The following is a 19,946-nucleotide window of genomic DNA, read 5'->3' on the forward strand; positions in this document are numbered from 1 at the left end:
TTAAATGCGTAAGAGGCAGGGGCAAATATCATATTAATGAGGAAGCTACAGAGAAGACACGTTTTGAGGAACCATAAGGTATACGCTACTTCTAGCCCCAAAGTGAACGCGAAAATGAATTTTAATTATAAAGGCTGTTCCTTGAAATAAACAATGGTAATAGTCAACTTTAGAAAAGCAAGGTAACAATTTATGGAATATACTTGATATTTCACAGGCACTCCATTAGATTGGAACACCGTGCAATGAACATTTTCTTTGGCATATAGGTATATTTTGAATAGCAAATAACTATTTGTCGCTCTGTTTAGTTAAGTGTCTGGGTTTGAATTTGAGCGGAACAGACAGCTTTTAATTAGCTGATTAGTGTAGTGCTTCCTCGGCTACAACACTCCAATCTGAGGTGTGAATTAACGCGGGACAGGTGTTTGTCTACCAAAGAGGGAATCCATTTGAAGTAAGGTTGGCTAATAGACAAATGTTTATTGGTCCACGGCTGAATTGGCCAATTTGATAAGCAGCGGAAAACGACTAAATCGATTATAGAGGTTCAAGCTCATTGGCCGCAGGCCTCGAAACTACGCCTCATGAAATCCCATTGGCGAATTTCAACCCTCCTCTGATGTTTTTCATCACAGCTGATCAGATTTAAAGAGTACGCGGGCATGACATTGAGCATGCGATAGAGACAGAGTGGTCTGGCTGGATACATACGCTGTGGATAGAAGCAGCTCTCTCAGTCTTTGTGCGTCTTATTTCTAACATTTTAAACGTTGTTTAAGTTAAGTGCCTGAGTTTCAGTCAGTGTTCCCCGTTATTACTGCTTCTTCTAAGATCTTGAACTATTCAACAAAGGGACGATGTTTGAGGTAAGATGTTAACCAGTCAACACCCTATAGTGGGTTTTCATATAGCCTACTTCATTTTAGGGCAATATTGACTAACGTAGGCTGTTGATTGCCTTGATATTGAGCCTAATGTGCTATCCAAGCTTCTATTTTCTGTTTGGTTAAATTTGTTGGGCTCAAAGGCAATTCTAAACAAATGAAATATATCTTATGTTAGCCACGAGGGTTGTGACCTCAAATGTAGACTTGTCAACTTGTGTACACTTAAGTTGACATTTTGGACTGACTCAATTGTTTTCATTCAACAGACCAGCCACAACGACCTAATGCTGCTGCTCCCCTCCCCAGAAGATGACTTGGCTGTGCACAATCTGCTCTGCGACGGAGAGCGGTCCCCGGGCCAGGGCATGTCACTTGCTGAGGCCCTGCTTCCTCTGGTACAGTCCTCTGCCGCTCAACCCGCGCCCCTACTGTACTCAACACGCTACAAGACGGAGCTATGCAGCCGATATGCCGAGACGGGCGCATGCAAGTACGCAGAGCGTTGCCAGTTCGCCCATGGCCTACATGACCTCCACGTCCCCTCTCGCCACCCCAAGTACAAGACGGAGCTTTGCCGCACTTTCCACACGGCCGGCTTCTGCGTGTATGGTACTCGCTGCCTATTCGTCCACGTTCTGCGGGAGCAGAGGCCGCCAGCCCGCCAGCAGCGCAGGCAAGGTTCTGGACGTACAGTGCCCTGCCGCAATTACCGAGCCTATGGAGTCTGTCCCTTCGGCACTCACTGCCACTTCCTGCACGTGGACGCCAGCGGCTCAGGGGCCTCCACAGACAGCGAGGAGGAGAAGACCTGGTCCCCGCTTACCACTTCATCTGCCCCCGCTTCCGCCCCCCTCGCCCCGGCCCGCTCAGAATGGAAACCGCGGGGCACTCTCTGTCGCACCTTCAGTGCGTTCGGCTTCTGTCTGTACGGCACGCGCTGCCGCTTCCAGCACGGCCTGCCAAATGCAGTGCGAGGCTCGGATGCTTTCTCCGCATCTCCTACATCCTCCAGTCAACAACCCACCTGGCCCTCCTTTCCCTCGTCTTTGACCCTTCCAACGAGAGCGGTGTCCCCAGCCTCGGATATGCGCTCTTCGTCCCCCACGTCGTCATCTTCCTCCTCCTCTCCACCATCTGCCTTAGCATCTCCAATCTATCCAGACGACGGCTTCCCCATCACCCCACCGCTCTCCAGCGGGCCTATGGCCCACAACGCCTTCACATTCTCCAGCCAGCACCTGAATGACCTGCTGCTACCGCTGGCTTTTCGGCTGCAGCAGCTGGAGAACAGCCAGGCCAAAGGGGCGCTGGATAAGCCCCTGTTCATGGGTTGAAGTGCCTTGTTTTTAAGTGTTTCTTGGCAGTGGTCTAGTGCTGTGTATGTGTTTTTGAGACTGTGAACTCTCAAATTGTTTTACATTTTCACTTTAGGAGTGGTTTTAACACTACACCAGTTTTAACTTTCCCTTGAGTGCTTTTGCTTTCCTCTACTATCATGTACATTGAGATTTCCTTTGACTCTGTATATAGCCTCCCGTGGAATATTTTAATCCTTTGCTCACATATATTGTCTTTGTTTATTAATTGTATTTAAAGTGACTTAAATTATTTTTTACCTTTTTAACCTCCTGAGCATAATAAAATTCTAATAAACACGTCGGTCCTTCTATATGTTTTTTTTTTTCTTCAAGAATAACAAGTCGAAACCAACCTCAATCCGTTTGAGGAAGGTTTTAAGCGAAGCCTAATGGTCTACTTTGCCTGCCGTTAATGACCTTGGATAATTTACGGTTCTGTTTTTTTTTTTAGGGACTGGCCGCTTTTCTTAACCGCTCCTTGTGGAAGCAGTAAAGCTTAAGACGTTTCTTGCCTTCTCGCAGCCTGAAAGTGTAGGTCTTTACCAATTTGTGTTTTTTTTATAAATGAACCCGAAATGTGCAACTTGACTAATTCAAAACACTCTGAGCTTTGACGGCTCTTCCATCCAATCACAAACGTTGGGCACTCTGACCAGCAAGGCCTCTGACCAATCCCCGGCATTGTTATTGGGTCTCGTTGATCGAAATGTGGAAGCCTTAGCATCAAATGCATCCATTTATTTCTGGTTTGGAAACACTTAGTATAGGTGGCTACTTAAGTGGTGAGTTGTATGTATGCCCTTGCAATGCCTTTGAACTATCTTAAGCTGCTGAATTTCTCACAAGCGACGTAGTCTAATGCATTTTGTTGAACTAACGTTAGCTTGTGTTAGCATGCTTTGTCGCTTGTTGGCAAGTAAATATTCTCATGGCATTGCTCTGGTTACCCTGCTTCACTGGCGTTGGTTAACCTTACCAGGGAATGCATCAGTACACTGCAAATCTTTGTAGCAAATCTATGTATTTGCTTATATTAGCTAACAGTGGTAATACAACGCTGGTCTCCAGAGAATCCATTTGTTCGAAACGAATTTAAGCGAGCAAATATCATGGGTAGGCAATTGGTTTGTAGTCAGAAATGATTAGTTGCTGTGAAATGCTAACGTGAGCGAACCTTGCGATTAAAGTTAATGCCATGTTAACATTTATTAGCTGTTGTTGGTCAAGTTGCAGCTGAACTTTCACGATTGTCAAACACACTGGATGTGTTGACGCTGTTGCTCTGATTTGCTCGTAGATTTTTACATTTCTGTTGACTGTGTTTGCTAGGTGTTTAGGACAAGGTCGGTTGTTTGACGATGACTGAAAGAGAGGAGAGGCGTTTCGCTGAAGTATCCCGAGAATCAGTCAAACTGATGGCTGAGACCTCAGGGGTTGAGCTCAGCGACGATGTGGCTGCTCTTCTCGCCGAAGATGTATGTTACCGACTCAGGGAGGCCACACAAGTAAGTCACTATCTGTAATCAACTGCCACAAGCGTTTGCCTTTTTCGGAATGGCAGTGATATTTCGTGCCTTTGTGAATATATGTCCATATATGTATGTGTTCAGAGCTATTTTTAAGACATGGAAATGTTGGTTTTGATTTGCATACATGTTGCACTGACACAGAGTAGCTCCCAGTTTATGCGGCACGCCAAGAGACGGAAACTGACAGTGGAGGACTTCAACAGAGCTCTCCGTTGGAGCAATGTAGACGTGAGTTCGGGAACTTATAGTAAACAACGACCATTTCACTACTGTATCTCATAGTAGGATATTTCACGCCGTCCCCAAACAATGTCGACCATTTTTTGTCTCTTTGCCCCACCACCTGCCTCACCAGTCTTTATGCGGTTTTGGCTCCCAAGAGCCATTGCCTTTCCGCCCCGCCAAAGAAGGGGAGCTCTTCTTTGTTGAGGATCGGGACATTAACCTGGTGGAGTTGGCCCTTGCCACAAATATTCCGAAAGGCTGTGCAGAGACCATGGTGCGAGGTATGAGCCATCCATACCCATTGAGACATCTCTGAACAATGTTTTAAAACACAGATGAACATTGTAAGATTAATTTATTTCCTCCTCTGTTTGTCCACTTGACAGTGCAAGTGTCCTACCTGGATGGCAAGGGCAACCTGGAACCTCAAGGGACTGGTAAAGAAAATATTTTCTTTAATAGCAAAAAGTAACCCCTATCTCTTCGCATTCAAATAAATGGTCCTGAGCCTGCCGGCCTAGTTTGCGGTGGTTTTGTAGCACAGTGCAAATCCCAGAGATATAAAAATGTTACGTTGGACTAGTAAATCTCTGAGACATGTCAAAGTCATTTATCTCTTGCCACACAGCACGACACACAACACACCCGTGCATTGGGCGGCGGCACAGGACACACACACACACACACACACAAACACATACACACACACGCATGCTGAAATTGTCCTCTGCATTTCACCCATCCTTTATGTCCCTCTCGTTTACTCTCAGTACCCAGTGCTGTCCAGTCACTGTCTGAAGACCTCCTAAAGTATTACCAGCAGATCACTCGAGCTATACTTGGTGAAGACCCACACCTCATGAAGGTACAATGCCCCCTTCTACTGCCAAGACCAGACTAATCAGATAGTGGATTTAATAGGATCCCCCCCCCCTTTTACTCTGTATGATTTGACACAGACTCTGTACTTAGGTGGCACTACTGGATCTTCAGTCCAACTCCAAGATTGCTGCTCTTCTGCCATACTTTGTGTATGTCATCAGTGGGGTATGTGTTCTCATTGTAGTCTGTTTGGAATTATTGCCATAGTAAGATTGTGTAGTGAAAGTGATCTGCCGTGTAACATGATGAAACGTTGATATTATTTCAACTTTGGTTCATTAAATGCTGGTGTAACAGGTTTTTTATCTTTCCTTTCATTGCATTGTTCAGACTAGCTGACAGCCTCTGATTTAGACCACAGCTATTTATTTAGTCTCCAATGTTGACTTGTGACAAAGTACATGTATTCCAGAACAACCTGCAAAGTATAATGTTGGCTGGTGTAACAAAAACCTTCCTTTACACAGCAGTGCTACTTTTAATGCATGTTTTTTTCTTCAACATCTTCGTATCAACACCTTCTTTATTCTTCTTTGTCATTCTTGTCGTCGTCCCCCCCTCTCTGCAGGTGAAGTCGGTGAGCCACGACCTGGAGCAACTGAACAGGCTGCTGCACATGGTACGCAGTCTGGTGCAGAACCCCTACCTGTACCTGGGCTCGTACGTGCGCAGCTTGGTGTCCAGCGTCATGTACTGCATCCTGGAGCCTCTGGCTGCCTCCATCAACCCGCTCAACGACCACTGGACCCTGCGTGACTACGCCGCCCTTCTGCTCAGCCACATCTTCTGGTGAGGGCATAACAGGGAACACGTGTGTCTAAACATTCACTCAAATATCAGGATATATGCATTCATATACAAGCTGTCACACTTACTACTGTATGCAATGTGCAAATAAGTGATAAGATCGCAAAGGTGTGTGTGTGTGTGTGTGTGTGTGTGTGTGTGTGTGTGTGTGTGTGTGTGTGTGTGTGTGTGTGTGTGTGTGTGTGTCAGTGTCAATGTACAGCCACTGCTTGAGTAAGGCATAGGGGTGTAACGTTACGCGTGTTCGTACTGAACCGTCAAGGTACAGACGTTACGGTCCGGTGCATGCAGTTGTTTGTGCGAAGATTGATGAATGTAATGCAGAACCAAATTTCACAAGCGCGAGTTCCAACCGAAAATCAGCTGCCATGTGGGTCACATCTGTGTTCAAAGTAAAATTAGGCCTAATATGCTAAACTAGAAAGACACTCAGAGAGCACGGACCTCAAGTACTCTCATGAGGCATTATATGGTTCTCTAACAAGAGTTCTCTTATACCTGCCATTTAAAAAAAATATTTGAATCTGGTTTGTTACTTTAAACGTCTGACATTAACATGGAGTGCTATACTGGCCATAGACTTATTTATTAGAGGCTTTGGTATAGCGTTGCTTTAGCTCAACTGGTAGAGCTAGATGCTAATAACAACCAGGTCATGAGTTTGTTTCCTAGGGAACTCAGACACTTAAAATATATGTCTTACCTGAACAGTCAGTCTGGATAAAGTATTTTACTAAATGAATACATGCTAATTTAATACACATATCAATGATTATGACCTTGCTGCTAGTTTCAGTTGCTAGGTTGTAATTAATTTGACTGTGTGCTTGTGTATAAATCACTTTAACTCCAGATGGTGGTGTGTGTGTGTGTTTGTGTTTTCACAGGACCCACGGAGACCTTGTGAGTGGCCTGTACCACCAGATCCTGCTGTCTCTGCAAAAGGTTCTGTCTGACCCGGTCCGACCCCTCTGCTCTCATTACGGGGCAGTAGTGGGCCTGCACGCCCTGGGCTGGAAGGTATGGCAGTCCCCTCCCTCTTTGTCCTTTTCTTTTCCTGTATTGTCCTCTAGCTCAAACCTTTGATATTGTCACACTGAAAATGACCAGGGTTGTGTGTAAAGATAAAGTTAACCTGTAGTCTTACTTTGTATTGAGTTGTAATGAGTATTATAACCACAGGGTTAGAAAAGAAGCTCTCTATTTGGATTTATGCCATGGGTTATTGGACTCTTATTGTATGCCTCTCTCATAGGCTGTTGAGAGGGTGCTGTATCCCCACCTGCCAGCCTACTGGGCCAACCTGCAAGCCGTCCTGGACGATTACTCTGTCTCAAACGCACAAGTCAAGGCAGATGGACACAAGGTCTATGGAGCCATCCTGGTAAGTTAAAGCAATGATTGACACTTAAAAGGTCATTTTTCCTCCCCCTACTGAAAATTCTGTTGCTTATAATAATAGTACCTATATTTAAAGGCGCAGGCCGCAATTCTAATCCACTGCACCTTTAATACCACTTAATAGTACTTATTAGTTCTAACAGTAGTATTAGTAGTAAAGTGATTGGCATTACTGAATGCTTGGCCTGCAGGTTACATGCCTCTTAGACAGAACACCACTTACCGTCATCAAGCACTTGTATTAAACTCTGTTCAATCTCAAAACTAGAGCCAAGTACCTTCGGTTTAGATGCAGCTTGTAGTTGTTAAATAGAACTCCTGTTGGAAAACCACACAACCCAAGCAGAAGGGAAATCCAGACGTATTATTTCTTCAAATATGCTACACGAAGGGCCTCATAGTTCAACAAAAAATGCAATTGTGTGTTTATCCTGTAGGTGGCAGTAGAGCGCCTGCTGAAGATGAAGGCACTGAGTCTATCTCAGCCTGCAGAGGGAGAGGCAGGGAACCAGCAGGGTATCAGTGGGGCAGTGCTGGGCTTCAGAGAGAGCTCACCGGGCCTCAGTCCCCCACCAGAACCGCTGGCCGAGGCGGGCCTGGGCATCGCCAGCCACCTGCAGGCGGGCGGCACCGGGTGCCCTTGGGAGGACTGGACCCCCGTTCCCCTCCCGGCCATGTACAGCGAGCTCTACTCATTCTTCGGCGACAGCCTGGCCGTGCGGTTCAGCACTGGCCCGGAGCTTAAGCCCTGCTCGGCATCGGCTCCGACCCAGAATGGGACCGACAGGAGGAAGGAGCCTGGAGGAGGGGCTGGCGGGGCCAGTGGGGGGACGGACACGGCGCGCAAGATGCCCCAGCTGACGGCCAATCTCAGCATCAGCCCGCGGCAGGATGGAAGCCCACGGACAGAGCCGGCGCCACCCAGTCTGGCTGCAACTGCCCCGGGAAGGTGAGGGGTATATGTAGGCACAGTGGTTGTCTTACACAGAGCACACCGTACAAAGTGTATCCCCCTGCATACACACAACTTCTTGTTTGCTTTATTTCCATGTGATTTAATTTAGTTGTTTACTCCACGCTCCATTCAAGACCTTCGCATTTCATTAAGTTGTTGACTCCATTCTCTTTCTCCCTCTCGCCTTTCAGGTCTCTCGCCCGATCCTCGTCATCCTCTTCCTCAGTCCAGCGTTCCCGCTCTTCTGCCTCGCGGCCTGGTCAGCGTTCGGCAGGGCCGTCCCGCGACATCTTCCCCAAAGCCCGCTTCCCAACGCCACAGGCAGGCACCCCCACCTTCTCCTTCCTCATCAACGGACGGCAGATGGGTCGCCGTTGCCAGGGGCGACGCTTCCAGACGAGCTTCAGCCCCCCGGCTGGGCTGACCACTCTGCCGCCGCGCGCCTACGCCCATAAGCTGCCCGTCATTGGACGCGTCAGCAAGCCGGTGCGCCGCTGGACCTGCTCCCACTATTCTCTGCACCTGCCTCTTTGAGTTCCCCCTAAGAGAGGAGAATTCTGCCCCCCACCACCCTGGATAGCTCCTCCCCGGATACCTCCTCTGATAGCTTGAGGGCCAGTCCGAACTGGTACATACAGAACTGGCCAGCATAAGACTTTCAGGTTTCGGGTTCTCTCAGTCACATGTAGTTTGGCTGATACAGACACTCCAAGGTCATAGAACCCAGATGGGTGGAGTTGGGCATTAGGCCTTACAACACCCCTTCACACACACACACACACTCTAGGAACCCCACACACACACTAAAGGAACCCCACAGAGTAAATGCCTGTGTTCCTCCATAGAGGAAGGTGGTAACCCAAACATTTGTTCCAAAATGGAGCAAATCTCCATAGTTGAGAAGATGGTCTGCACAGTTTCGTAGAAAACTGCTTTAAGATCTGAGCATTTGGTGTCTTTGCACATTTAGTTTTGTTAATCCTAAAATAAACATTTGTACCATATTATATGTATCAATTTTGACATTCTGGATATATTGTAAAATAAAGTGTAAGAATTGGATTTTTTCATTGTCGAAGTTTAGGTTGTGGCCTTTTTTTAAATGTATTTTTTTTTGTATTCTTTGCATTTCTTTCAGACTTGTTTTCGAAACGTAGTAGGTGTAAATAGGTGTAAAATCAAGCACCAGTCCTGTTTGATTCACTGACAGTGTTTTCTTGAGAAAATAAAGAGAAAGGGAAAAAAATACGGTTAACATCCTGAGCGTCTGTTCTCTTGCAACGAAGCTCTGGCCTCTGATGGAGCTTTTTCCTGATTCCTGGCTTCTCACTGATAATATTGTATGAAAAGTCAGGGACCCAAGATGCGATTGCAAAGGTAGATCAGACTATAATTGCATGTGAAGAAAGTTAAAAGAACATGTTTGTTAAAGAAAGTTTTTGCGGTAGGTTAATTCATCAACTCGTATGAGCTGACGACATGGTAGGCTACAGTAATTAAATTTTAAAGGTTGATGAATGCTGCATGCGCGACTCGGTGTTTGGTTACTTGAGGCGGAACAGAGATGCCCAGTCTTTCCTCTGCCTTCAAGTGACTTTAATTATGGCCCGCTGCGTGGACTCCACTCAAAGGTTTCTACGAAAATACGCGTTCCCGTTTTTGTTGTTTGGATACATACTCTTTGTACTATTTGGCGCATTTGTCTTTATGGCGCTTGAGGAATCTGGTGAGAATCATTTGGTGACCGAAGTACAGGACCTTCGAAGGACGTTTCTCAAGGAAAACGGCTGCATTCATGAGACACGGCTGGATATTCTGCTACGAGAGGTGCTCTTCGTTGGGAAAAGCGGTGTTGCGGTGCTGGAAGCAGACAGCGATCAATACAACTTTGACTTCACATCATCACTCTTCTTCGTCACTACCTTTCTTACAACCACAGGTGACCAGACACAGTCAAACTATCTTAAAGCACCGAAATTGAAGAGAATACCCCATCGAACAGAAAATAAAAGTTGAAATGATTAGGCGCTTCTGTGCTCAGCATTGTAGATTGATACAATTGTATTTTAATACAAATAAGACAGGTCAGACCTCTGAAATAATTCACTTGCCACTTTGTGGAAACATTAATAGTCTTTTGCTCATCGTTTATTAGTGTTTTTCTTCAGTAAATAGAAGACTTTTATTGTTAATTTGTATAATACAATGGTGTTTAAACAATTTCATAACGCATTGGAAAGTGTAAAAGGATTGTAGTTATTCTTTATCTCGCAGGGTGTGTAGCCTATATCCTGTTCCTCTGTTCTGGGTGAAGCGGCAAACACTGGCATTCCGGTAGTTTAATTAGACTGTTATCAGCTCTTTGAGGCCTAGCTCTCTTTTCTAGGTTAACCAACGTGTGTGTCTCGTTATTCCTCAATTCAGTTGCCGGTCATGGACTTTAACAGAAAGAACAAAGAAGAATCACAGAAATCTTAATGTCATACTCATGTCCTCGTGCATCCTGCCTCCTCTCTCACTGCATGCCTCCATTTCTGAAAAACATCTGATTAAAATCAGTGTAATTATAATGCATCTCATTAGCCAAATCAGGTGTGCTCAATTTCTAACTGGTGTTACAGAGTTCAGTCGGCTTTGCATAGCAGAAATCGGAGGAGACAAAAGCTCCGGCAGCCGAACTGGCAACCCCTGCTTCACTAGATGATTACACACTATCTATTTGTGACTATGCTGAAGTTGGGGGCTTTTGAGAGTATTTGACTGTGGCAAGATGATCAGAAGTGATGTATGGGAATATACCTGTAAATGGTCCTCAACTACATTCTGACACGTGTGTGTGTGTGTGTGTGTGTGTGTGTGTAAACTGTTGTGTTGAATATTTATGTGTAAGTACATTGAGAGCCACTAAACCCAAAGTACATTTCCTGGTATGTGTAAACTTGCTTGGCCAATAAACACGATTCTGATTCTGATTTGGGGTGGTGATGGAGGGGGGTTCTCACATGTCTCCTCCGAGAAACCCCCTCTGAATTCCCCTAACATCCTTCACCTGTCCACATCACCTCTGCCCCCCAGGTTATGGCACCACCATGCCCTTATCGGACGGGGGCCGCCTGTTCTGCATCCTCTACTGCATGCTGGGGATCCCCGTCACCCTGCTCCTCCTCGCCTGCGTCACTCACGCCCTCCTCCCCTGGGTGACCGGCAGGCCCGTCCTCTACCTCCAAACCCGATGGGCCTTCTCCAAGAACCGTGCTGCGCTAATTTACGCGTGCATGCTAGCCGGCGCTACGGGCGTGGTCTTCTTCCTAATCCCGGCCGTCGTTCTCTCGCTGGTGGAGCGCGACTGGAACTTCCTGGAGGCGCTCTATTTCTGCTTCATCTCGCTGAGCACCATCGGCCTCGGTGACTACCTGCCGGGACGCACGCATAGCAAGGCGGCGCGACAAGGGTTAGAGTTCGCCACCTCCTGTGAGTACTTCACTGCAACCAAACACAACAGATATTATTAATCTTACTCTACTACCTCTAGAAAAAGGATGCTCAGTCCCGCTCCCGCATCACCCATGCCCTGCCCCTCTATATATCCATGCTCCAAGCATACCTGATAGAAATATGTATAATTAAATAATTTGCTAAATTGGGTGAGTTTAGCTAATCAAGAGTACCACAATTCAGTCAGGTGTACAGCGAAAGGTGAGAAAGATACTGAGCAGGAGCTCTTTATCCGACTCTGCTGTCTGTAGAAGCCCAAACATGCCATAGTTCCCCTCACAGCTGTACAGAGAGTTAACCTTAGTTCTAGTGTGTTGCCTCACCATGACCTAACCATGACCATGACCATGTACATCACTTGACTCTGCAAACAGTTTTTTCTGTGACTTGTGCCACAACCCCCCCCCCCCCCCCCCCCCCTCCAGATATTTCAGAAGCTATCATTATCTTATACACTGGCACCTAATCTTTAATTGCTCTGAATAGGTCAAGATTACTGATTGGGTGTGTTGCAATAGGGCTGTACCTAAATGTTGCTTGCACAGAGACTTTCATGTGCAGCATAATTCCCTTCAAGGTCATTAAAAGGATACTTCCTCTATTGACATTTGGTTCTGTTTCAAAGATGAAACCGTTTTCAGCATAATGAATATGGTTGACAGGTTCAAAAGGGCTATGAGATTCTCACGGGAACCACCCTGTGTGAGTGTGTGCGTTGAGAGGCTCATACAGTATGGCAGTGTATGAGTCAGCTCTTGGGAGGGTGTAGGTCTTTGTTGCAAAACCGTTCAGTCAGCTTGGGTACACGCCTCCTGAGGAACAGGAGTTACTGAGAACCCGTGTGAAAAACTGAGAAGCAGTGAAACGCGTCACGTTGAGACCAGACCCAAACACCGTGACTAGAGAAGCCAAAGTTTTTTTTTTTTGCCTTTCAGTTATTTTGATTTGATAAGTTTAATTGCAAACATCACATAAATCATTCCCATGTGTTCTGAGGAGCAAAAATGGCCGTTACTAAAATGGGATTGCCGAAAACAAATATATATGAATGATTTTGGTAAGTTCCTTGGCCTTTAAGGTGGTGATTGTTAGGTGAAAATTCACCCTAGTTACCTCAGGACTCCGGAGCTGCACATAAGTATATTTATTAGACAAACAACAACAACAATTGCAATCGGGCTCACTCCCAGCACAAGGCTGAAAGTTAAGCCATGATAAACACATCGCACAAGGTGTATATAGACAGAAGTTTAGCTTTCAACAGGGGAAACCACGTGGTGGATTTCTGACGTCTGAGGCAAGGATGGAAGTTTTGCACAAGGTCGGAAGAAGCACAGTTCGACCCTTCTTATCACCTCTGGTCTAAACATGCTCTTGTACATATGCAGACTAAGTGGCACCTAATAATCTAAGTTACACACACGCAGAAACACAGAAAAGTACATGATTCATATAAGATAATTAATAATACAAGGCACTTGATTATTATATTATTAAGTCATTAACAGTGCTTGGAAATGATCTCCATCAGTGATGAAATAGATACAGCTCACAACTCGCTTTCTTTTCTCTGTGGTTGCATTAGCTGGCTAATGGGAGGAGGGGTGACCAAAATTAGGTCTCCCTTGGCTCAACCTCCGTAGCCTCCTCTAAGCACGTGCTAAACCGCCATCTGTGGGTCCTCGGAGTACACACAGGTCCAGTGAGAATGCTGCCAGGGATCACAGGCAGGGTCTAGAACTGGTATCTTCTTCACTGTTGTAATGTGGTCCTGCAGCTCAACTGGTACACCAACATGCTAATGACACAGAGGTCATGGTAGCGCTGATGAAATTGTGCACTGTACTGCAAGCTGCTTTGGATAAAAGTGTCGGCTAAAGGAATACAATATAAGAATGTAAATGTTATGACTTATGTTTTAATCTGTGAAATGAACGTGATGAAATTATTCACGGGAGAGCAGCTCTGTGGAGGACTGTGTAGAGTTTCCTCTGAGAAATGCAGGGCTTGTGGTTGGTGTTTCTTTTCACATCATATTCAGATGTTTATCCGCGTACACCACAGTGAAAAGATGCAAGAAGACTAAATGTAAAGACCTAAATGCCTTGGGTGTCTTGTTGATTTCACTAAATAAAAAATCCCCCTGGGCTTTCACAGAGATGAGCAGGAATGTTTCTGAAGGCGTAATAGGCTGATTTAACACCTGGCTGCATCTTCACATCTGGATTAAAAACTATCAACTCCAAAAGGCAGGCATGCAAATTAGTATAGGAAAGGAAGAACAACGCTGGTGGTGGTATGTGTAGATTTGTAACGACCAAACTGCTATCAATTGGGTTATTAGTAGGTTAGCCTGTTAGCTTTACATTAAGGATTTTTTGTCATTTGTAGACGTATTCAGCATAAAAAATGACAACGTTTAGATGGGGGCTTAGAGATAGCATTCCTCCTGACATTTATTTTGCTCTTCCTGTCCAGGTTACCTCGTTGTGGGTCTGGTGGTTCTGCTGGTTGTCCTGGAGACGTTCTGGGTGCTCCCGCAGGTGCAGGCACTGATCCGAGTCTTCACCGGGCCCCAGAGCACGGAGCTAAAGGGGGAGGACCTGGACGAGATGGTCCAGGGCTGGGAACACGAGTACCCAAACTCCCCCGAGGATACGCCTGAATATGCCCTTCCCATCTCCACCATCTCCCCCTGCCACCAGGAACAGCACTCTCCTGAGCCCTCGCCAAAGAAGGCTTTTTCCCCTGACCAGCCTGCAGATACCCCACCACCCGGTCCGGATGACCCAACGCAGTAACACTGTGGTGTCGAATTGCACTGACTGACTGAAGTTTCATGGCGGTATTGTTTACATGACCTGGTATTCGCCATCTTATATAAGTGTTGTCACGAGTCATGTTGACAGAGACAATGTGGAGTACCTGTCATTTCTGTCTAAATGAACAATGTTACTCCATTAACTTAATCAGCATGGTGGTTGATGAGTCATTAAATGATTGATTATTTTGGTCTGGTGTACTCAGGCTTGATTCCAGGCCTCTGTAGATGAGGATGATTAGGTTTGCTTACCCCTTACAATACAAACAGTATGACTATAAACATAAGATGTTTATGTGGAATAGGTTTACAATACCAAGCAGAGGAGCATATTTATATTTACTGAATCCAATTGCTGTATGCAGTTCTTGACATTTATGTCTTCTAATCACTAGCCACCATTTTCTGTCATGATATGACTTCCCTATTACTGTCTATGTCTGTTTAGTGTTGGCTATCCGCAATCCCTGTCACTGATATCAACAGTGTTTCTGTGTAAGATTACTGTGTTAATAATACTTGTCTTGATAAGAATTGATGCTCTTTCATTTTTGGTTCATTTCATTTTCGAGGTAGATTTGATGAGAATGAAACATACCTGGTCCATATGCTACTCACTGAGTCCATAGACCAGACCAAAAATCAACTCAACCAATGTGTTGGTCTAATAACAGTTTCAGAGTACCTCTACTCCTCTTGCAGGCATTTGGCATGTCATACCACTAGGGGGCAGTCCATACTCTCCTGACAGTATGAAGAACATGAACTCATGTTTGAGAAAGGACTTCAAATCTGCCATACAGTTTTCTACTGCGGTTGAGTCGGAGTAAGTGAAAATTAAGTGAAACGATAATTAAATAAATCAGTTGAACATTATTTAACCATGTTGGCTGGTTCATTTACATACCTCATTTTTGTGGTCTTCCTGTAAACCATGTTTGCATGTGGTGCCGTTTCCACAACTGACACTGTGGCTTTCTGTGGTGTTTCTCGGCGTGGCTGGTCTCTTTGTCTGAGTGCAGTGTTATGCCCGGCATGATGACTCTGATGACCATGTGGCGAGTGCTGAACTCCCCGGCATCCTGCCTGTCACCTAGAGCAAACATAAACACCCCATTTCATCTGCTCTTATTAGGTCATCCAGACTCTTAGGTCACGCAGAGGTTTGGGGCCTGGTCGATCTGGTCTGTGTGTGTTTCTGGGCTTATAGACTCATTAAAAGCACTGTGATTTTCTTTCAGGGGTGACGGAATGGGCTCCTGAATGCTCAAGTGTGTATGAATGAATGGAGGATTCAATGGCTCGCTTGTAAAACAGAGGGTGCCATGGCAACCTTAATTGTGGTCTTTTGAATGGAGACAGAATGGCATTTGACCATACTGAAGCAAGTTTTGTTAAGTAATAATGCACTATTTACTAATTCACCCCTTAAAATTCTGTTTGCTTGATGCCTAAACAGGGCGCTAAATGCTCAAGGCTACATATACCACATAAGAGACTGAACTCTCATGAGAGAAGCATTTTACAGCTTTAGTGATGAGACATTTCCTTTAATTTAAAGGCAAGGGTCATTGTCGACATCAGCGTCATCATGTAATGACAAAACAAGTTTGTTTTCATACTGCATGTACTGCATGTTGTACTTTTAGGAGACGTGGGTGAACCATTACGTTTGTGTGCAAGCTTGTGTCGTCATTAAAACGTGACCTTCCCACGCTGATTCCAAATAGTCATCATGATCCTTGTCAACCGCGCCACAAGGGAACAGAGCAATTGTTCACCTTCACAATGTTCCTTTCATACAGGAAGATAAGCTCCCTCACCGCGTTCTGAAATCACTGTGGACAGCACAAGTAGCTCAGGCCCTCTCTTCAGACCCCCTCCTGGTCACCCCTCGTCGTTTTTAGGACACGCTTTTCAGGTGTTGAAACAAGAGTGGAACACACTGGCAGTCACCTGTCTCTCCCTGGCTTATCCCAAAGCCTCGCGTCTCTGTTTGTCCTGTGACTCGGTCTGAGAGACATGCTCACACACCATCTCAAGCGATGTTTATGAGTGATGGCTATACACAGTGGTCTAAATAGAACTACCATGGTGACAAACAGGGGCCAGATATCCAAATACTCAACCAAATTTACATAATTTGTTGTAGCGGACTCAAAGGTGGGTAGATCTTGTTCAGCAGAGGAATATATTGTCAGTGTTGTAATAACAGTTATGTTGGATTTTTGTTGTTTATTTTGTAATAACAAATAAACATTCAGGTAATTTGGGTCACCTCAATTGCTGAAGCCCGATTACCAGTCCTTGCCTCCCCTAGCAGCAGCTGTGGGATCACGAGGAAGCTGTCCAGCGCATCAAAGGCGCGCTCTCATTTTCCTGGCACGCGGGAGTTTCCCCATTCTGGTCACATGACCTAACGCACTGTATTGTGGGACATGTATCAAGTTGCCTTCCACACTTGCTATATAAAGTATGAGTCTTCAGTACTAAGCAGGCATGATCAAGCAACTTCTGGGTCTGAAAAAATAGGCAACATGATCAGTAAACACAATATAAACTTGAATTACTGCTCTCACATTGACTTTGACACTCTGCATACAGTTGTATACATAACTTGGACACAATTCATTATAGAGAAAGTTAGCAAAAATGAGTATACTTTATGTTGTAGAGTGTGTTGAGCTTTCCAGTAACCTGCAGTGTCATGCAGCCATGCTCCCTTTCAGTCTGACAGACAGTTGACAGGTGTGTGGCGCTGCATGTCTAAATTTATCAAGGTCACTCAAAGCATGGCACTGGTCTCCAGTTAAGTCGCCACAATGTATTTTTCCACTCCTGGGAAGAGGAACATTTCAAGGCAATCAGAAGCTTTCTTTTCTGCCAACCACTCATGTGGTTTTGGTGAAATAACTGTTTAAGGAACAAAACATTGTCCACGCTAAATATTACCTGGAAGGTCACTGTGATTAAGTTAATTGTGTACAGTTAACTTAAAAGATGTCTGAGTTGGAATTTGGATCTTGTGGAAGTCCTAGCTCTTTTATAGATCTTCTTACTGGTTGGATTCAAAACATCTTAAACCATGTTGAGATCAGACAGGTAGACATGGGTCATTATCCCTCAGAGGACATTTTGCTTAGCTTTACTTTGAGGCTGTTGCCTATCCAAACCTCTTTTGTATAAATCAAGGGGGGGGGGGGATTTAAAACTAGTAATGAACTAATGATTATTTCTACCCTCTGATATCTAACTTCTGAGACCGTTTCCTTTTCATCTGTGAAGATTGTCTTCAACATTCAATCATACATTTGTTATGATTGTTAGAACAGCTGACCAAACAGCTTTACATCAGTCTGTCATCTGGCACTGTTTAGTGTAATGTTTTTTTTTTCTTCTCCGTGTGGAAATCCTCATCCCCTTCATGCTATGATTTCAGTAGGCGAGGCCAGCCGGCCTTTCAGTGCCAGCTGTTGAAACATCACCTCCACGCTGGCATGGTCTGCCTTCCCAGGTGGCACTGGGGGCAAAGATTTGCTTCCCTGCAAATGGAAAACAGGAAGTCAAGCCATCAATCTGCTGGTAACTCACAGGAAGTAGGCCGTTGAGAACGGGGAAATGGAGCCTCCAGATGATCCCCCAGCTGCCCTGGTTCTCCAGGGATATGGTGGTGAGGTCACATTCTTGGGGTCTCATTGTCTTTCTGTATTTCTCTCCCTCTTTCTCCCAATTTGTCTCCCTCTTTGTCTCGGACTTCCTTCATGTTCTTGGCAACTGTCTAGGGACACAACCTGCTCTTGCTAAGAACAGCCGGCATGGTCCTAGCCAGGCTCATAAACGTTTTAACATTACCACATAATTCCATCATTATAACAGTTGCGCTTTGAAGACAACTGTCTCCTAACCCCGAAAGCCTCTCTGATGATTGGTCATTCTATGATCCAGAGCAATGTTCAGCTTCCCAAATCAACTAAAAGCACTTTACACCGCAAATAATGTCAACATTACAACATTAACTTGGAGAATTGTTCAGCACGGTGGTTGTTTATGCGTACCCTATTTCCAGAAAAACATATCTAAAGAAGAAATAGACCCATTTGGATTAATACCGGATGTTGACGGTTATTTTGTAAGCCCCTGGAATGATCCAGCACTGTGGTTTCCTTGGGGAAAATAATGCGGCCAAAAATATACTGGGACTCCCAAGTGAGTTTGCTGACTCTCTCCTCTACTTGTTAGGCCTACTTCTCCCTTGCTTGTGGGTGTTCCATAGAGGGCTAAAAAGTTGACAAAAGCAAGGTGCAAGAGGCACATTAAAGATTACAGAGAATGAGCCTCAATATGCCCCTGCATAGGTCCCACTGGCGAGGCATGGCTGTGGTAAAAAAACAGAACCTGACAACAAATCAATAACCACTATGAACAGTAGACTGCTTCTTAATCACCTTTACACCTCGCTCAAAAACTGAATATGGTACTGCTGGTACAACTAGTGACAGAGCTTGTACATTTGGAACTATAGGAACTTGGCCAGAATTGTTAAACAGCCTAAGCTAGGCTTGACTAAATTGACTGGTGTCATTGTTTCATTCCAGTGGTGACAATCTGCGACGAAAACATTTGGTTGCCAGTAAATGTTTGGTTGGTTTCTATCTACCCAGCTGCCGATGTCTATAGACGGCCTGTCTACTGGGTATAATCGTTGCGCAGGAAGAAAACTGAACCTTTGCAGTCTGTCACGCAGGACTGAGTTTTTCGAAAGCAAAAGTAATCACACAAACAGCACAGGTTGAGTAGTTTTTCATCTGCTTTGCATGCCATCCTGCCGGGCCTGCGCTATTCCTTTACTATATATTTAGCAGCACTGACAAATGGCTTTCCCAACCAACAACTCCATGTTGAAGAAGCATAAGTATACGGGCATATTGTTATATCTGTTTTCATAATCACTTATCACATGACAATAGGCTTATTTCATTAAATAGTTCGACTATTGTATGCTCTACAAGTAATATAGGTCGCGTATATCATACGCATGCAGTTATATGACATTACATGTAAAATCTCACAGTGTATGTAATAGGTATAATATGAAATAGGCAACAATATCTACTGATACAGCAATTTTTTGGGTGTGTGAGGACAAGTAAGTTTGGCTGTGAACGCCTCCTCAGACACGCTGCAGCGTGCTTCTGTTTTGTCTACTGCTTGACATTCGGTGCATGTCAACTGCGCACGACGAACTGTAGCGCCGCTGTTGCTAGTGGAATCTTAGTTCTGGAAGAGAGGACAGCAAGGCACGGGCTTTTCAAGGCTAAACTGACTTCGCTCATGTCTTCCACCGGGTCTCCGTGAATATCAAGGCTAAATCGGCGGCAGTAATGACTTCGGTATGGAAGAGACTCCAGCGCGTCGGCAAGAGGGCTTCGAAGTTTCAGTTTGCTGCGACTTTCCAGGACCTGACGGTAGAATGCACGAATAAATGGTAGGTGATATCTGAGAGAATATAACCCACACGTCCAGAACTATGACATTTATTTAGACCACATGAAAAACAACGATGTATTTCTTGCCGCGATGACA

The 19,946-nt window shown here is 45.1% G+C and overlaps 4 protein-coding genes across 17 annotated transcripts in view; all 4 read left to right on the forward strand.

Annotated features, from left to right (window-relative positions):
- The first annotated feature begins 657 nt into the window (after positions 1–657).
- On the forward strand, positions 658–2,381 carry cth1 (cysteine three histidine 1). The gene is made up of 2 exons (XM_012832815.3): positions 658–869; positions 1,157–2,381. Exons 1-2 carry the CDS (start codon positions 861–863, stop codon positions 2,222–2,224), a joined length of 1,077 nt encoding a protein of 358 aa, XP_012688269.1. The 5' UTR covers positions 658–860; the 3' UTR covers positions 2,225–2,381.
- Positions 2,382–2,619: 238 nt separating this feature from the next.
- On the forward strand, positions 2,620–9,284 carry taf6l (TAF6-like RNA polymerase II, p300/CBP-associated factor (PCAF)-associated factor). 2 transcript variants are annotated; one of them, XM_012832814.3, is made up of 12 exons: positions 2,620–3,030; positions 3,578–3,753; positions 3,919–4,005; positions 4,133–4,283; positions 4,389–4,439; positions 4,773–4,867; positions 4,975–5,049; positions 5,453–5,673; positions 6,579–6,711; positions 6,947–7,075; positions 7,530–8,041; positions 8,239–9,284. In XM_012832814.3, exons 2-12 carry the CDS (start codon positions 3,607–3,609, stop codon positions 8,579–8,581), a joined length of 1,944 nt encoding a protein of 647 aa, XP_012688268.2. In that variant the 5' UTR covers positions 2,620–3,030; positions 3,578–3,606; the 3' UTR covers positions 8,582–9,284. The 2 variants fall into 2 exon arrangements, with proteins under 2 accessions (XP_012688268.2, XP_031440750.1); XM_031584890.2 differs by lacking the exon at positions 2,620–3,030 and adding an exon at positions 3,105–3,361.
- A 111-nt stretch (positions 9,285–9,395) lies between these two features.
- Positions 9,396–15,671, forward strand: kcnk7 (potassium channel, subfamily K, member 7). 4 transcript variants are annotated; one of them, XM_012832777.3, is made up of 3 exons: positions 9,396–9,986; positions 11,123–11,518; positions 14,021–15,671. In XM_012832777.3, exons 1-3 carry the CDS (start codon positions 9,572–9,574, stop codon positions 14,341–14,343), a joined length of 1,134 nt encoding a protein of 377 aa, XP_012688231.2. In that variant the 5' UTR covers positions 9,396–9,571; the 3' UTR covers positions 14,344–15,671. The 4 variants fall into 4 exon arrangements, with proteins under 4 accessions (XP_012688231.2, XP_031440751.1, XP_031440753.1 ...); XM_031584891.2 differs by lacking the exon at positions 9,396–9,986 and adding an exon at positions 10,685–10,848 and having other exon boundaries at positions 14,021–15,669; XM_031584893.2 differs by lacking the exon at positions 9,396–9,986 and adding an exon at positions 10,685–10,832 and having other exon boundaries at positions 14,021–15,668.
- Positions 15,672–19,503: 3,832 nt separating this feature from the next.
- Positions 19,504–19,946, forward strand: part of ehbp1l1a (EH domain binding protein 1-like 1a) — a 46,948-nt gene continuing 46,505 nt past the window's right edge. For 7 of the 10 annotated variants that reach the window (XM_012832802.3, XM_012832804.3, XM_012832807.3 and 4 more), the window contains exon 1: positions 19,513–19,848. In XM_012832802.3, coding sequence (XP_012688256.2) covers positions 19,745–19,848 — 104 coding nt within the window. In that variant the 5' untranslated portion in view covers positions 19,513–19,744. Of the gene's footprint in view, positions 19,849–19,946 lie in introns of all 10 variants that reach the window. The other 3 variants (XM_012832810.3, XM_031585595.2, XM_012832811.3) reach the window with 3 other exon arrangements.

The sequence above is a fragment of the Clupea harengus genome, chromosome 18 (genome assembly GCF_900700415.2).
Source record: "Clupea harengus chromosome 18, Ch_v2.0.2, whole genome shotgun sequence".
In the NCBI taxonomy this organism is placed as follows: Eukaryota; Metazoa; Chordata; class Actinopteri; order Clupeiformes; family Clupeidae; genus Clupea; species Clupea harengus.

What these genes read in the sequence shown, in the direction of transcription:
- taf6l (XM_012832814.3), top strand. Translation starts at nt 3,607, where the DNA reads ATGACTGAAAGAGAGGAGAGGCGTTTCGCTGAAGTATCCCGAGAATCA. An exon ending in GACTCAGGGAGGCCACACAA is followed by an intron (nt 3,754 to 3,918) that starts GTAAGTCACTAT and finishes GCACTGACACAG; the next exon opens with AGTAGCTCCCAGTTTATGCG. An exon ending in AGGTCTATGGAGCCATCCTG is followed by an intron (nt 7,076 to 7,529) that starts GTAAGTTAAAGC and finishes TTTATCCTGTAG; the next exon opens with GTGGCAGTAGAGCGCCTGCT.
- kcnk7 (XM_012832777.3), top strand. Translation starts at nt 9,572, where the DNA reads ATGCGCGACTCGGTGTTTGGTTACTTGAGGCGGAACAGAGATGCCCAG. An exon ending in TACCTTTCTTACAACCACAG is followed by an intron (nt 9,987 to 11,122) that starts GTGACCAGACAC and finishes TCTGCCCCCCAG; the next exon opens with GTTATGGCACCACCATGCCC. An exon ending in GTTAGAGTTCGCCACCTCCT is followed by an intron (nt 11,519 to 14,020) that starts GTGAGTACTTCA and finishes CTTCCTGTCCAG; the next exon opens with GTTACCTCGTTGTGGGTCTG.